Genomic DNA, 17,641 nt, shown 5'->3' on the forward strand with positions numbered 1-17,641 from the left:
GTTGTCTCCCATGATTTTCAGTGATGCAGCTGCATTGAACTATCCATACTCTTGTGAGTAATACCAATAAACTCACTAGTTCACGAAGATAGACTCAGGTGGAATTGTTCCTTTAGTCAGTGCATTATCTGAGATGAGTAGATTCTCATGTCTTCCCAGGAAAAGATACACAACAGAGGGTTACAGAAAGGAGGCGAGAGGTTATATTTACATTGGCCAGTTCTGATATCTCTTGCCTCTTGCCTTCTTGTGAAAGTGAAAAATTGGTGAACACCAAGAATTTGATGCAAACACTCTGTAGAAGAGTACTTTGGGAACAGTGCTATAGATGGTTTGTTCATGGCTTTGTGAATGAAAATCTCACAGATAATGTTTTCTAGTATCTATCCAAATGACTATTTAAGTCTTCTAAGAAGATAAAAGATGCATTTGTAAAGCTGATGGCTAACTAAAGCACAAGTCAAACTTAAGATATGAAACAAATTACTTAAGAACATAGGCTGGGGAGATGGGTCAGCAGTTCAGAGCACTGGCTGCTCTTCCAGAGGACTCTGCTTCAGTTCCTAGTATCCAATTGGTAGTTTACAACCATCTGTAACTCCAATGCCAATGGATCCACTGCCTTCTCCTGGCCTATAAAAGCACTACAGATATGTGGTCCACAGACACACATGTAGGCAAATGCACATACACAGAAAATAACAATAAATAAAAGTATCTTTTTAAAAATTTGAGAACATTCTGAGTGTTATTAGAATAAATAATCTCCAGAGATCATCAAATATTAGGAAAACAAAATTTTGTCAGGGTGCACCACAGGGGAATGGTGAGGGAGAGCCATGATCCATGACACAAAGACACTGAAAACAGTGGGGTCCAAAGCAGAGCACTGGAAGCCAGAGAGCTACAGGACGTGCATTATAAGCAACCAGACCCACACTACTGGGTAATATTCTACAGTTTATTTGTAAGCTAATTGTTTGGAACTGGACATAACACTTTTTCTCCCCAGTAATGTTGCTAGAAGAAATTGGATTTTTCAAAGGAGCACACAGACTATTGCATGTTAAAGTGCTCTAAGGACTAAAAGCTAAGAAACTAAAAATTATTACTTAACCTTAAATTTAATAAAACTTTTTCAAAAAAAATCATATCACTATAATACCTAAAGCAAAACAAACAGAACCATTTCAGGGTTATCTTGAATCCCGAATCCTGGAACATGAGAAAGTATATTTAATCAGGAAAATTATACAACTGATTGGTTTTGCAGCGATTATGGGAATGAGTGTAATTACACACTCCAGGTCACCATATATCAAGAGCATGAGTTTTTTCTATATAGTGATTAATTTCACTTCAAAACAACTGCAAGCACCTAGCAGGAAGAATGCAACAGAGATCAGAAACTGAGGAAAGAGAGAGGGTGAATATAGGGCAAAGAGGAGAGACAGAGGGAGGGGGAAGCAAAAGAACTTAACCAAACTAGTACAGTTAGAGTATGGGGGTAGAAAGTAGGGCACGTTTCTGAAGAGGAAAAGAAATGGTACCATATCAACCTACATAATCAAAGGTTTCTTATATGAACCACAAACTGGTGGAGTTTCACACAGGAGAAAGTAATTTCAAGGGAAATTAAGAAGTAATTCAGTTTTAATGACCCAAATGTTCTAGCCATCATTAATAAAATATAAAACAAGAATACTAAAGTTCTCTTTTCTTACTCCAGTAAAAATTCTTTCCCTTTCCTTAGAGTGACAAAAACTATCAGAGAATCTAGTGCTGCTAGTGGAAATTGTCAACATTGAATTCTTTAAGCTAGGCACAAGTCTTAAAAGTCCTAAATAAAATGGATGATGTTGGATGCTAGTAAGATTTAGCAAACCTTTTCTGCAAAGGAAAAGAAAATAACAAAGAAAAATGATGTAGGTATATTTTTATGTGTACGAAAGGAGGTTAAACATTTAAATATAAAAAGAAAAAGAGAAACATTTCATAACAAAATAGGAAGACCCAAGACCTTAAAGTTCTTTGGTGTTGGAGTCTTGTTTTTACACATGAAAAAAAATCAATCATGAAAAAAAAAATCATCACACAAAAACTGTATCCAAAAGGCCAAAGAAATTCCTAAGTTCTCAGTCTGTAAATAATTCAATAATCACATATTCTTATCATATGGCAGTATTAATTCTTTATTTAAGCTCTACCAAACTATTGGAGTGTTGAGATTTATTCAGACAATTTATTTTTTCTGATTACAAAAGTAAAATATATCCATATTAAGAAATCAGAGAATAAAGAAAAGACAAGGAACAGGAAGATAACCTGTAATTTCACCAACAATGTTAATAATATGCTGTTATTTTCTTTTTAAATGCCAAGATAACATTAATTGCAGGCAGCATTTGTCTAAGCCACTTTGATATTTTCTCTGAAATGATAATGTCTAGAGAGATCATAAAGGCACAACAAATTTTTGTACTGTCATCTTTCAGAAAAGGTCAAAATAAATAGAGTTAACTCAAAGTCGCAGATTGGTACCTAACTTGATTGTTCAAGTGTTAAAACTGAGTAATTCACAATTAGGTTCTGAACTCAATAACTTCCAATTACATCTGGTTTCCCACTGTTCAGCATGAATCACCAGACTTTGTTTTTCTAAAAAAAAAAAAAAAATCAATACTGTAGTTAGTCTATTGGCAAATGCAAGCAGAACACATACCATGATGCAAAGAAGGCCATATACATCTGAAAAAGAGAGCAGAAAAAGAATAAGAACAAAAAGTGGGCACTGTAGAGCAGAATGTAGCAATTGGCAACTGTCTTAGTACCATCGTCAACACATGCATGCACACACGCATGCAGGCACAAACACACACACACACACACACACACACACCATACATGGTAATAAAATAACACGTTATGCTGGGCAGTAGCGACACACACCTTTAAACCCAGCACTCAGGTAGAGGCAGTCCGATCTCTGTGAGTTTGAGGACAGGCTGGTCTACACAGTAAGTTCCAGGACAGCCAGGGCTACACAGAGAAACTGTCTCAAAAATAAATAAATAACACCCTTCAGTATGTAGGAGAGGATAATCACTAACTGTTTCTATAGCTGATTGCGCTATCACATACTACAAGGAATCTGTCTCTCAAGTGACACAATTAGTAACTATGGAATATAAAGGTTTTTTTTTTTCTGACATTGGACTATTCCATTGTTTTCTGGGGTTTCATATTATTTCATTTTATCACGTTAGGTGCAGGTTACACAAGTGCTTTAATTTGTGAAAAAAATCCACAGAGCTATGAGCTAATATTTGTAACTTTTTACTATGTGTGTTGTATGTCACTACAACACACACACACACACACACACACACACACACACACACGTATATATACTTTTTTTTCCATTATTGGATCTCCAACCCAGTGGAATCCTCTCCAAAAATACGTGACAAACTATTAGATAAAGTTTGGAAAAACTCCAGTGATAATTTACAGTTAGAAGGACAGAAATGTATTTAAAAGCAACTTCAATCAATGAGGTAGAACTTAATCAAAATATAGGGAGCTGGGAGGAAATCTCGACCAAAAAAAAAAATCACCTATAGGAATATTGACAGAAGGATAACTAAAGCTCAAATGCTGATCAAATCCTTCAAAGGTGGCTAAGGCTGTCACTCAGTTGGTAGACTACATGAAGCCTTGAGTTTCATCCTCTGCACCAAATAAACTGAGCATGGTTGCACACACCTGCAACCCCAGCACCCTTCTGGTGGCAGAGGCTTGAGGATCAGTATCTCAAAGTCATTATGGGTTACATAGGATGCTAGAAGCTGTCTTGGGATACACCATACCCTGTTTCAGGAAAGAAAAAGTATTTCAAAAGGGCAAAGTCTTAATAGACAATGTACATGGCATAACATAGGCCACTTTAAAAAACTGTTGAGTGTATCTTTATGAAAACATGTATGGAGAACACATTTTTGTTTTAACCCACGTAAATCACACTGCTCTTCATCCAACTGTTGCACTTCCTCTCTGTAGGACTTTTCACAATGAACTATGTGAAGCATGCTTTCTCAGTTGCACAACTTACTGTTCTTTATCAGCTCAAGCAGATGGGCCCAAGCCCTGCCTGCTGTCTAATTGAGCACAGCCTCCGGGTTGAAGTTTTCTGTGTACTCACCTGTACATTTTTCCTTGCATCAGTATGGGCAGGCATGAATTTATTGAAAGGCCTATGCAGAGCGACTGCCTTCATTGTCTAATGCACATTCACAAGAACTCGAAACATTCGAAGAGATGGCAGGGGAAGCCTTGTTCCCGAGGGCTTTGCGTTTTGGCTTTTGGTTTTTTAAATGAATGAACTAAACAGTGTGGCTTAATGATTGGGTGCTCTTTGGTCAAACACAGTTGGGTATATAAAAGTTGTTTGTATATTTTATTGTATTTTGGTGCAGTGCATTAGTTAAGAGAATGAGGGCCTGCCATTTGCTATTTCTAATCTCTAGGGTAGTCTGTTTTACTTCTCTGAGCTCTCTCGTATATGATAGGCATGATTTTTGAGGCCTCATCAGGTTGCTAGGATTAAATGAGATGGTGAGGATAAATTGTTCTTTGTAATCCTAGTAAGCTAGTTAAATGTATTTTATAAAACGAAAACTGAGTCTCATGTTTAGAGAACAAAATTTGAAAATGAGCAGCCTCCAGTACTTCAAAGTCCATGTAACTCAAAATCTTAACCTAATCTCTAGGCATAGAGTAGATCGCAAAGATTTTTTTTTTCACAAGGAAAAACTTTTGATCTCCCAAGTTTTGACATTATTTAATAGCTTCTTCTCACTTAAGCTCCCAATCTTTTTTTTTTTTCCATTCAAAAGGGACTTTGAAACACTGCTGGTCTGAGCTGTCTCACTCAGTAGACCAGGCTTGCCTTGAACTCACTGAGATCTGCTTTCCTCTGCCTCCCCAGGGATGGGATTAAAGGTGTGTGCCACTGCACCTGGCCCTGAAATATTGGGTTTTGCTGTTTGATTACAGTCCCAATACGTGCTTTACTCCTTTTGTTTTTCCTTATAGAATAGTAATTTCGCCAGTAGAATAAGTTGATTGGAGGATTGGGTGGTGATGATTTGTAGTCCCATAGCCATTTCCAGACGTGCCCGTCATATCTCTCTGCAGTACTGTATATGACACTGTGCATGGACTTCTCTCAGTCTCTTGCTTCCCTGTTTTATTAGCTGGTTTGCCTACCACTTCTTTCCCATTGCTTTCTGGGCCTCACAGCTCCCCCCTCTATTATAAACAGCTGTGGCATCAAGCTGATGCTATCACTTTAAATAGTGTCACACGGTCCCCTTCTGTCTTGTGATAATTAATACCCTGCTTTCAGTTCCCATGTCTTCTCTTGGAGAAAGGCAGTTAGCTTCCTGATTGGTCTCCTTGCCTCCAGTCATTTTCTTCCTGCACACATTCTTCCATGTTGCCACCAGAGCCAGGCTCTGATCACATAAATGCCTTGCTTATGTATTTGACAGTGTGTTGCTCAGCATAGCATATACAACTTAATAAACTGGTCCTGAAGCACTTTGAAAGCTTTATATTTCCCCTCTCTCATCAATGCCAAAACATACTCTGTCCTTTCTTAATGTCATTTCTTTAGTCATTTTTAAGTTATTTTGGGAATGTGGTGTGCATTCCATAGAATACATGTGAAAGTCTGAGGGCAGCCTTCAGGAGTCTAGTCTCTCCTTCACCCTGGAATCTGGGGATCCAACTCCAGCCATCAGACTTGTGCAGCAAACTCTTTAAGCAGCTATTAGAGTGCACTTTTGCTTTTACTCTTCCCAACTTCAAATTTCAGCACAGGTGCTTCTTTATCTTTAAAAATAGTTTCTCTTGTTTATTTATTTGAGATAGGGCCTCACTATGAAAACCTGAGCAACCTAAAACTACATATATCATTGAGGCTGGCCTCGAACTCACAGAGATTCCCCCTGCTTCTGCCTCTTGAATATCGGGATTATAGGCATGGGCAACGAAACCCAACCAGTTTCATTTTTTATTAACACACAATAATTACACACATACATGACATTCAATTGTAGCATTTCTATGAAATACATGTTTTTCTTCTGCCTACTACAAAATAACTTTTTTAGTTAAATAGCACTTCATCTCTCCTCATACTTTCTGCCTTTTGTTACTTTTTTTTACATATTTTGCCTTCCTGCTGGATGGTAGTCATTGTAATGTTTTGTCAGTCTTTAGATTCCTCACAGGAACCTTTCTTTTGGATGCACTTTAGAAATGCCCTAAACACCCAAGGAATCAAATGCTAGAGGGTCATAAGATCTCCTAGAAAAGTAGTATCTTAGGACTGGAAACTGGACTTCATTTCATTGAGATTAGTAACTGAGTATACAAAATCTGGTAAACAGCATACTCTGTTAAAGGACTTAGGATTCCATAGCAGGGAAACTATATGATGAGAGTAGAGAAGTACTTGAAGCTAGAGGCACACTAATTTCTATAGTGACCAACCTAATGACTAAAGTCTATGAGTTTTTCAACAAAATTACCTGGGTAACAAGAAAATAATGGCACATGTGAGTTTTTGGATGTCAAAAAAAAAACTACTTATGCCAGCCTTCAACTTGTGTCTCCAATTAAAAATGCTTCCATTGAACATGTTGAATTTTGAATTTCCCAGCATAAAATGATCCCATCTTTAAAAAGGGGAAACATAACTAGATCGGTACATTATTTTCTGTACTAATAAAGAAAGGTTTTTACCCCCTCCATCTCTGGAAAATATGTATTATCTATTATTGCATATGTATTAATGCCTTTGTGTTCCTCACCTTTTTATTGCCTTTGTTCCCAGTTCTAGAATTGTGAAAATTTGTGACTAAAAGCACCGAGTTGCAATATAGGAGTGTAGTGTACACAGTACATACATACATTTTCTTTGTTATTTTCTGATTACAGAACTAAGTATAAGTAAAATGTAAAATTAAAAAAGTATTGCTCAACATTCCCTAGCATTAATAATCTTTCTTGCATCTATTTCCTTGTATATGTATAGCTTTTTACCGTAGTAGTAAATTTTTTCATAATTAGTAGTAGTATTCAGAAAAATTTGAAAAGGCATACATATTTGTAGAAAAACCCATTTGTCATAGTGTTTTAACTATAATTTTCTTTTCATAAGTATATATTACTTTTTAAATTCTGCATATGCACTGTGTACACTACAGCCTTGTATCAAAACTCATGGGTAAAACTGAAAAGAGAATTCTCTTCTAGTTGAAGGTCATGACAATTAACTAGGGGCTCCCCCTGCCACCTCTTCAAATATGTTTCGAGTTCTTGTGAATGTGCATTAGACAATGAAGGCAGTCGCTCTGCATAGGCCTTTCAATAAATTCATGCCTGCCCATACTGATGCAAGGAAAAATGTACAGGTGAGTACACAGATAACTTCAACCTGGAGGCTGTGCTCAATTAGACAGCAGGCAGGGCTTGGGCCCATCTGCTTGAGCTGATAAAGAACAGTAAGTTGTGCAACTGAGAAAGCATGCTTCACATAGTTCATTGTGAAAAGTCTACATTTTAGAAGGCCTCACTGCTTACTCTAAATTTTGGCTGCCTCTAGTCTGATTTTCATATTTGAAGTGACTCAGAATAATTAAACTTTGCTAGCAAATTCTCCCCAGAATTTTTATTCAGGTTTCTGGATCAATTTGGTTGAAATATATATATTCAGGCATTCCACAGCAAGCAATTACCTCACATGTATCCTTTGCAATGACCTATGTGAAGCAGGGTTTTTTGAATAGTTTGTCACCCAGTAAAATGCAGACATAAATTGCATGGGTTGACAGATGACTGCACTTTGTGAGTTTTGTTTGTTTGTTTGTTTGTTTGAGGCAGGTTTTCTCTGTGTAGTCCTGGCTGGCCTTGAACTCACAGATCAGAGATCCACCTACCTCTGTTTTGAATTAAAGATGTATACCATATTGCCCAGATAATAGTAGACTACCTTATTGTGAAATTTTGTAATTTATTAAAAATACCTTCAACTTCTTAATTGATTGCTCTCATATTGTGGAGTTCCTCTCAAGATAGATAGATAGATACATAGATAGATAGAAAGCAATGGTTCCGCCAGGCATAGATGGTAATGGCATGCAATCCCAGCACTTGGGTGGCTGAAGCTGTAGGATCATGAGATTTCAAGGCCAGCCTGAACTCATTGTGTTATCGAGTGAGTTGGACGCAGCTTTGGGCTATACAGTAAGATCTTGCCTGCAAAATAAACAAGTAAACAAGAACCAAAAGCAATGGTCTAAAACCACTTATTTCAATCACTTGAAATGATGTATGTTTAAGATTTTATGCTGATAATAGGGTAGAAAATAAATATTCAATACAAATTCAAAGGACAGATGATTCAAGTGTAGCCCCTGGGAGAGTCTGTGAAGACAGAGTTTGTAAACGAAGAAGATAGCAATGGCTTTTCCACATTTTGTGGCCCCTAATGAATTAAAACTGAAACCCCCCGTCCTATCTATCCACCACAAGGATCCAAGATAGTTTTTAAAACCAGATGTTACAAAAGAAGCCCTGGATTTGTTCTCAAGAGAAAGGCAAACAGCACGATACTTTCCAAGCACTCAATAGCAAATGTGAATACACTGCTTTCTCCCTATGTTGAAAAGTTAGTTTCTCTAGAAGTTCAAGAGATAAGTGCCATTTTATGCCTGAAAAGCAATTGGTTAGATTTTTAGGTAGTTAGGATAGTTAGTATAACAGCGGAAGCTGCTCTACCATCGATTTGGATAATAAAAAGCTTCACTCATGCACACACAAAAGCTTCAAAAGTGTATCCAAATTGTGCAATGCACTTGTAACTTTCTTTATTTCTATTCGAGATCCTGAAACACAATAGACACAATTAGATTTTTTTCAGACTATCCATGTTTTCAAATTGGTAACTGAATGATCATACATTTGTGCATTCACTTTTTGCTTCCTCTTTATCATAAATCTATTATACAACTATCATTTATGGCTGTTTATCACCTGCTACCTAGCTTATATAGTATTCTCAGTAATCATCGAAACAAAAATATCATCTCCATTTTTCAGATCAGGAAACCAAGACTCAGTAAATTTAAATAATCTGTACAAGGTCACAAAGCTATTTAAATTCAGAATTGGATTGCCAATCTTGACTACAGTATCTGTTTTTCTTCCTACACAATGGTACCTGTCAATAAATAATAATGTCTATGTGGAAAGCCTAGTATATAGTAGGAGTACAACAAAAGTTATTTTGTCTCCTAAAACTATCAGATAAATATTCTTAACAGGAGTCTAGTAGCTTAACTAGGAACTCTCTAAATAAAACACTTTATTCAACTGGAAATCATTCATGCAAATGAATTTCATTTGGAGAAGACTAAGTCAAATCCTTGTAAAATGAGATAGCCAAATAAAGACTCATTATTCAACTCCAGTAGCCTTTAAAATGTAATTGCATTCTAATCAATGTATTATCGTGTAGGAAGGATGTAGTTTGCTCCCTTAATCAATATACTAAATCTAAGAACTACATTATTTCAGAGCTGATCCAAACCATAGTGTTCTCTCATCTCAGCTGTATCTCTGCATGCTCTGCTGACTCGGGCCACCCTATATACCTACACTACCATTTGATATATAACTTGCACAACGTCACAAAGCTGAGCCATGGAAAGGGGCTCAGAGGAACTCAAATCTCTGGAGTTCCGGTTCAGTGCTCTTTCCATTATACCACACAGCCACTCAATGCAAGTGCTCTCTAGGCAGGGCCAGTGGTACTATTGTAAGCAAACCACAAATTCTCATGCAGTTAAATAACTAAATTCCTTTCTTCAGGCCCTCCTAAAGAATTCTCCATATTTGCTAACCTTTAGTTGCACTGTCCTAGACTCTTGAAGGTTTTATTTCATTTTACCCTAGAGGCAAACCTGTGGATAATCGGTTTCTTATTATCCTGTCTCATTTGACTGATGAGTTCAAGTAAGTTGTCCAAGGTCACAGGACTAGTAAGCACCAGAGCAGAAATTTGAGTCAAGGTCTGACTTTAGGCCCAGCTCTTAACAGCCATGAAACACTGTTATTTGTCTCTTCTGTTTTCTCCCCTGTTTTTTTTTTTTTTTTTTCCCTTTGTCCTTCAGGGCCTAGGATCACAAATCACAGGAAGGGAGGTTTCTGGAAGGGCAGCTGAAAGGGGTAAAAAAGTCACCCCCACCATGTCCACACATTTCAGAAGTAACTGGACTACTTTTACAAACTCTGGGCCTTTATTTTTTCAGTAACACTAATCACCTGCTTTGGAACTCAAGAACCTAAATCAGATTTGTCAAGAGGCAAACAAAAGCACTGATAACAAGAAGTACTTGGGATCCAAGACCACTGGGCACAGAACTCCCAATCTAAAGTTTCCACAAAAATTACAATGAGGTTAATCGAGTACTGAAACACAATCTTGTACTTGATCTGTAGGAAAAGAACGTGAAGAGAAACCAGAGAGAGGAGAGAAATCCGTTTTTATACTGCAAAGAGATTCCCAGGCGATGTTCCTCCCTCATAGTTTAAAAGCCAATGTCCACCCTCCCACACCCTTAATCCTAGCAAAGCACCCTCATGAAACACCAGGAAAAGACGCAAAAACCCTCTGCTGTGCCATCCTCTGTGCCCCCCCCCCCGATTATTTTACCCTTTCCCACCAGAGGCAAATTGAATTTTGAAGAAATTTTTTGCACCCAACCCCCACACCTGGCGAATCTCAGGGGGGACCCTGCTCTACTCAGTGGGGGCAAAAGGGGTACCAGCTTTCTTTCCAAGCAAGGGGATAGGGGGAGGCGAGCACTGAGGTAAACTGGAAACTGGTCACCATAGAGGTTTGAAGAGGTGCAAATTAGTAGCTGCACTCACCCGGGTGAGACATGGGGATGACCTCATTGCGGGTCCCAGGGAAGTTAAAGATGACGGCTCCAGAAGCCCCTCTCTCAGAAGCCAGATGGATCTTGTCCGCGAAGGTGCAACCTCCGCCGCGTTGGATGAGGGCCAACCAAGACACTTGCATCGTGGGCACGGTGAAATTGGTGTGCGGGTTACAGGCGTTGAGCGCCCCGGGCCCGTCGGGCGGCACCAGGACCCCAGAGACCGGCTCCAGAGGCGAGTCCTGGCCATACACGCCCTCCTCGCTCAGCTCCCACACCGTGCGGTTCACTCCGGTGTGCGGAACCCGCCAGGACACGTTGAGGTACGCGGTCCACACAGCTTCGGCTCCCCGGGAACCGGGTGCATGCGGACTCAGAGCCAGAAGAAAGCACCAAGCCAACAGCCGGGCAGCTCGGCAGCCGCCTCGGCAACTGACCCGGGTCCCAGGCGGTGTTCCCATGGCGCGCGCTCGGTGGGAGACCCCGGACGGAGCTAGGTGCGAGCCAGGTGGGGAGCGGGTGGCCAGCAGCCGGCGCCGGGCCAGCGAGGTCGCAGGCTGCCCGAGGGCACGCAGCTGTGGCGGTCAGGCTACTGCAGACGCAGATCCTTCCTGCAAGCGCTAGAGATGCTTGCTCGAGAGCGACTGCCGCGACCGCGTCGGGCTCTGGGACGCTAGAGCGAAGCTCCGCCCAGCAGGCTGGGGGTAGAGGTGGCTGGGAGAGAGGGAGAGAAAGAGAGAGAGAGAGAGGAAAGGACACTGCAGGATCCGCCTCTTAAAAGGGTCACAGGGTGGGAAAGCCTGACAGGAGAGACTCTTGAGGTTAGGCAGCCAGGTGTGTCGGTCCTCCTTGAGAAGAATGTAAGGGCGAGAAGCCAGAGAATGCCCAATTTACGAGCTTTCAGTTCTGATTCGGGTTGGAGTCCCTTTTGAAAGGCACGAATACCTTGTTCCCTCTCATTTGCCTGAAGGGGAGTTTGGCTTTACAGTAGGAGAATGAGAAAGTACTTCTGAAAAGCTCCACGTCCAGAGGGTGTGAGTTCTGAGTAGGTGGATAGTGCTGGAGTTAGATGTTTCCTGGTTTCTACAGGAAGGGCAAGCTAAAAGCGCGTCCTCCTTACTCCCTTTATTAAATCATTTTCTTAGTGGCCACAGATGGTACATTTTTCTTTACCTGATCTCAGCAAGTGCTAACTGTGTGAGAGTGTCTTTTCTACAATTACCCCAGGCTAACACATTACACCAGATGCCTCTTGCAAGCAAACTTGACAGTCAAAACAGAATTACTGTCTTCACACATCTCAAAGCCAAGCCTTATTTTTTTTTTCTCCTACCACAAATCAGGTTTGACCTAACTGATATTCCAGCACTATTTTTGATCTTAACTGGATTGCCTTTCTAGACACCAACTAGAATGAGGCTGACCAACCTGGACAATTCATCTGTGTCACTATTGGTTATGATTTATTCATACTTCAGCATGCATTTCTATCAATACCATCAATGACTATTTTTACTGGATTCTCAAAAATGTGTGTGGAAGTAAGCTGAATTAATAGACGTGGTGACAGGCAGTTCAGAATTTATTTATGATTTAAATTTGGACAGGGTCTCCCCATGTAGCCTTGACTAGCCTGGGACTAAGAGGAGGCCAGATTCGAAGTTGGGTTAATTCTCTTGTCTAGTTGAGATTACACTTAAGAACATGTGGTTGGTTTTTCGAGACAGGGTTTTTCTGTAGCTTTGGAGGCTGTCCTGGACCTAGCTCTGTAGACCAGGCTGGCCTGGAACTAACAGAGATCGGCTTGCCTCTGCCTCTGGAGTGCTGGGATTAAAGGTGTGTGCCACCAAAGCCTGGCTTCTGAATAGTTTTTAACCTTTAGGATTTACTTCACTATGCCTCAGCGTCTTCATAAATTATAAAGTGGGAATAATACTGATGGCCACATGGAGTTATTCAGATGGTTACAAGTCTTCATATAGGACCCTGCTTGGCAGAGTGTTAAAATTATATTAAATACAGTTACTCGACAAGTTTAGTGATTCAAGAATTCTATAATATTCAGGTTGTTACCTTGCAGTAATAATCAGAGATAATGATGTTTACAAGTCAGGCTTAGCTACTTTCTTGGTTCAGTCTACTTTCCAGCACAATATTCACAAACACTCTTCTCCAAATCCTTGGCCCAGCATTTAGTTAATAGTACTCCCCAAGATTAAGTATAGGTTTGTTCTATTCCTAATATTCTTAGGACCCTAGAGAAACCTAGATGAAATTTAACACCATCTATCAAACACCAACTAACATATAAATAAGAGAGTATTCTGTGAAACATGAACCTTGAGTGTTAAAAGGAACTTTAGGGGCCATTTGGGGTAGGTATGGGGCCAGTAGAATAATACTCCCCTCCCAAATCAATGCTGTTAACCTTTGACATTTAAAATACCCAAACAAAAAGTAGAGTAGCATCATTCATCTTTAAGAAATAGTATAATTCCAGAAATTGTCTGAGTTTGTTAATGAAGAATAGTAAAAATATAATTAAGGAATATTACTTGAATGAAAATCAACTACATTGTTCTTTGAAGAGAATGCTATCAAAAGAAAGGAGATATTTTGTAAGACATTTACAAAACTAAATATGGAGAGATGCTTATTCATATTATTTCTTTATTATTTCTTAAATATTTATCTCCCATCCACTACATGCTATGAACTATATGTAAGTCAAATAAAATGTCAACTATGCTTTTCTAAAGCTCATTGAAATTACCTTCAAAGAGTAAGAAGCGATCATCGCATTCCTCAGTAATGATGCCTATGATACTGTCTCTATAATAAAGATCTACAAAGGACAATAATGGATAATAGCAAGGAGTTCCCTAACCCAGACTGGAAAACCAGGGAAAGTAAGTATACACCTATAATGAACTCAAGAGGATTAGTCTTTCTAAGCAAAGAACAACACAAGAGAAGGCATGGAGCCCTGAAATAGAAGTGCTAGAAGCCTGCAATTACCTGCCTTCTAAGTGCAAAATGGTTCAAACCTAGAGTGTGAAGGGAACAGTAATGTAAGAGAAAATAGAAGTCCGAGAATGAAGTTGAGTGACTAGCATATGTGAGGCTCTGTGTCCATCCTCAACACTGAAAAAAGTAAGTAATAATAAAAGATAAAATTGAAGGACAGAATTTCAGAGTATTTGGAGTAAAGCTCGGAAGTGTCTGGACTTGATCCAAAAGAGTAATATAATGAGATTTAAGCAGAGGGTAATATCAGATCTGCAATTTTGAGATCATTATGGCTTCTGTGTGGATAATAGATGGGAAGGAACAAGAGTAGTATCAGGGAGCTGAGGTAGACATTTGACAGTACTCCAAGTGGAAAATGAAGGTAACCTGGACAGTAGACATGAGAAGATGTGGGCAGAATGGGGATTCATGTGGAGGTCAAATCAGCAGCACTTATTTTGAAGGATGGACAGAAGGAGGAATATGGTTGAGACCTTTGGTTCTAAAGACTGGATTATTCAGTCAGGGAGTACAGGAAGAGGCCTTAAAATGTGTGCAGCTGATAAGAAGAGATAAGTTCCCTTTAGACATGTTGATTTTGAGCTGTGCATAATATAGACAGCTAGAACCGTGTAGTAGGTCATTGGCTGTTACTGAGCACGTACTAAATGTAAGGCATTGAAAAGGCAGAAGCATAAAGGGAAAATTCTCGCTCTACATGGGATCAGGGTTTAGCAGGAGAGTGAGAGACATAGGCAGATAATAACCATATATAGTAATGAACAGTATGATCTAGTAAAGTGTAGGTGTTGCTTAAACGAAGAGGATAAAGACGATATTCAGACACAAGTAACCATATATGAGATAGCAGAGAACAATCAGGACACTAACATTCAAATATAAGCTATCAAAGGGGAAATAAGGAAAATGAAACTAGTCAAGTAGGTGGGACATGAAAAGATTAAAATTAGCAGAATCAATATACATATCACCTATGAACACACACAAAGCAAATTTGACAAAATTATTAACTGTTATTAATGCTAGGTGGTGGGCATTTAGGTGTTAAACTATTTTCTTAACTTGTCTGTACATTTCATAACTTTGTAATTAATGAGTTTAAATTGTGAATTTTAAGTTTTCTTTAATGAGCCTGCATGTACGTATGTGTATCCTGTGAGTGCCTGGTGCTTATGAAAGTCAGAAGATGGTCTTGAATCCTCTGGAATTGTAGTTACACAGTTGTGAGCTGTCAAAAGGGTGCTGGGAATTGAACCTAGGTCCTTTGAATGAGCAGCCAGTATTCTTAACCAATGAACCATCTCTCCATCCCTTAAGTTGTGGATTTATATTGAAGCTAATGGAACATAAGAATAATATAATAGATCTTGGTTTAAAAATCCATCCAGACTGTTATGAAGACAAAACTGGTAATAGAGAGACTAGCAAGGAGGCCAATGTCACCAGATTTCTTTTGGAGGTCTAGCCCAGTTATGAAATGGAGACATCAGGCTACCATGGCTTGATGATGTGAAACGTTAAGCATCCCCTTGCTCTGAGTCCATTCTTACCAAGCAACCTTCTTATTAGCATTTAGCTTCTCATGTAAATATGCCTATAGGGAGATAATACACTCATCAGCAAACACTAGTATCAGGTCCATTTGGAAGTTACCCTTCTCATTATAAATTAATCAATTGGCATTCTGGCTTACATATTGGCCTCCTGTGAATTTGGTTAACTGTGAGTCAGTCCCCAGGAGCCCAGTCTCTGGTTATACTACCAGTTAAATTTCAAAGCTTTCAAAGCTGAGAGCCAGATTGTCGATCCTAATTGCGTCAACGTCTTTCCGTGATGAGTAACTTGCTGGCTGTCCCTACCATATCCCCACGTCTTACTGCAGAATATTTTCAGCTGACAGCAGTTGCCTACTACTAAGAATTAAGTCTGCTGCTCATCAGGAGCATCACCATTGTCGAGGACCTGACTAGAAATGCTGGCATCCATTTCTGTTTCAGTACTTGCAGTATCAGATCTCACTCCTTCACAAAGCATGACATGCTGAGTAAGATTACACTTTTCCTGTTGGAAAGTTCCCCTTCCTGTTAATGCAGTTCAATTCTCCCCCTCCCCCTTCCCCACTCTTCTGACTCTGGATCCTGGGTGTCTCCACAGTATCCTTGGCCAATTCCCTATTCAACTAGGGCCTTTTCTCTCTGGAATGGCCCAGAACCAATCTCACCTGATTCCTGACAATTGAGTTGATTAATCCTAAGAATATTCTCTCAAAGTGAGACTCTCCTTAAGGCTAGTAACAGTTACTCAACTACTGGTCTTTAAACATTACAAGGTGTTTTACATACTTATCTCCATCTATTATTATTCCCACTTTTTAAAAAGGTGAACAGGAAACAGGCTCAAAATTAGCAGCAGGTCTAAAGTAGTTAAACAGAAGCAGAATTCCAATGCAGTTCTGACTGTAAGTATTAATAGCTGATAATGACTCACATGATTCCTCTGTAGAGTGGCATGCACACTGTAACTTCTTTTTATGCTAAAGAAAGTTTAAGGAATGTTTCCTTCATTTGCATTTCAGGCACTGTCACCATTGAGGGAGGGAATAATAATTGAGCCAAGAGCCTTTTTGTATTATTCAAATACCACAGCAAAGATGAACCCTGCAAAATGTTTCTATCAACAGCAGCAAATGAAACAGCCCTGAGCAGAGTCTATCTAGTGATGAACTGATAAAGCACAGCAGCATCCTGCAGGAGCAACAGTGTGGCGCCACTGTGGCAGATTAAGTTTCCTATCACACAGAGTATCTGCAAAGGCATAGAGATAAATGATAGTGTGCATCCTAAAACATTTGCCAAAAAAGAAAAATGAGATATCGCATCTGGCCTCTTCCCATTAAATAAATGACAAAACACAGCCCAGACTAACTGGTGTCTTCCACATCAGTGATAGGTAGGTATGCAGCTGGATAACATAGGTGTGCAGGCTCTGTAGAACAGACATGGCAGCTGTTATATGGGTAGGAAGATGAAAATGGACGGGGAATTTAAAAAAAAAAAGGAAGATGAAAATGGTGGGTGTGTATACAGAAAGAAGAGATGGACAAAGGGAAGCAAAATGCCAACATGTAAGGCTACTTCAAGTTTCCGTGCATCACTTGCAAATGCAAACATGCCTCAGTTATCCCACACTGGTCTACAGCCACTGTTTTAATATACCCAAAGAAAGGACAAAACTTCAGGGAAGGGCTTAGCAATAGGCAGTATGCGGCCCTATAACTCAGAACCATCTCCCCCTGTTCCTCATTAATAGCTCTAAACAAGAACTTACTATGGTCCAGGCAGTTTAGGGATAATATACCGTATCTTAACAAAAGAAGAAACAGGTCCAGGTCTAGTAGCTTGATGATGTCACCCATGGTTAGTTACCTAATGGCAAAGTTGGAATTTGACCTCATATCCAAGTATAAAATCACACTCTTACCATTTTCTCTCTTTCAACCTTATATAACACTATACTGGAAAAAAAAAGCAAAAAAAAAGTATTTCTATTTACTGAGAACCTACTACATCCAGGCAATTTACAAGGATTAATTATATTCTTGG

At 39.3% G+C, this 17,641-nt stretch overlaps 1 protein-coding gene across 1 annotated transcript in view; it reads right to left on the bottom strand.

The window, feature by feature from the left end:
• Positions 1-11,659, bottom strand: part of Rnf128 (ring finger protein 128) — a 57,150-nt gene extending 45,491 nt beyond the window's left edge. Inside the window, exon 1 of the mRNA XM_051177912.1 lies at positions 11,002-11,659. Within this exon, the coding sequence (XP_051033869.1) occupies positions 11,002-11,470 (469 nt within the window). The 5' untranslated portion in view covers positions 11,471-11,659. The remainder of the gene's footprint in view (positions 1-11,001) is intronic.
• Between the last annotated feature and the right edge of the window lie 5,982 nt (positions 11,660-17,641).

The sequence above is a fragment of the Phodopus roborovskii genome, unplaced genomic scaffold (genome assembly GCF_943737965.1).
Source record: "Phodopus roborovskii unplaced genomic scaffold, PHOROB, whole genome shotgun sequence".
Classification (NCBI taxonomy): domain Eukaryota; kingdom Metazoa; phylum Chordata; class Mammalia; order Rodentia; family Cricetidae; genus Phodopus; species Phodopus roborovskii.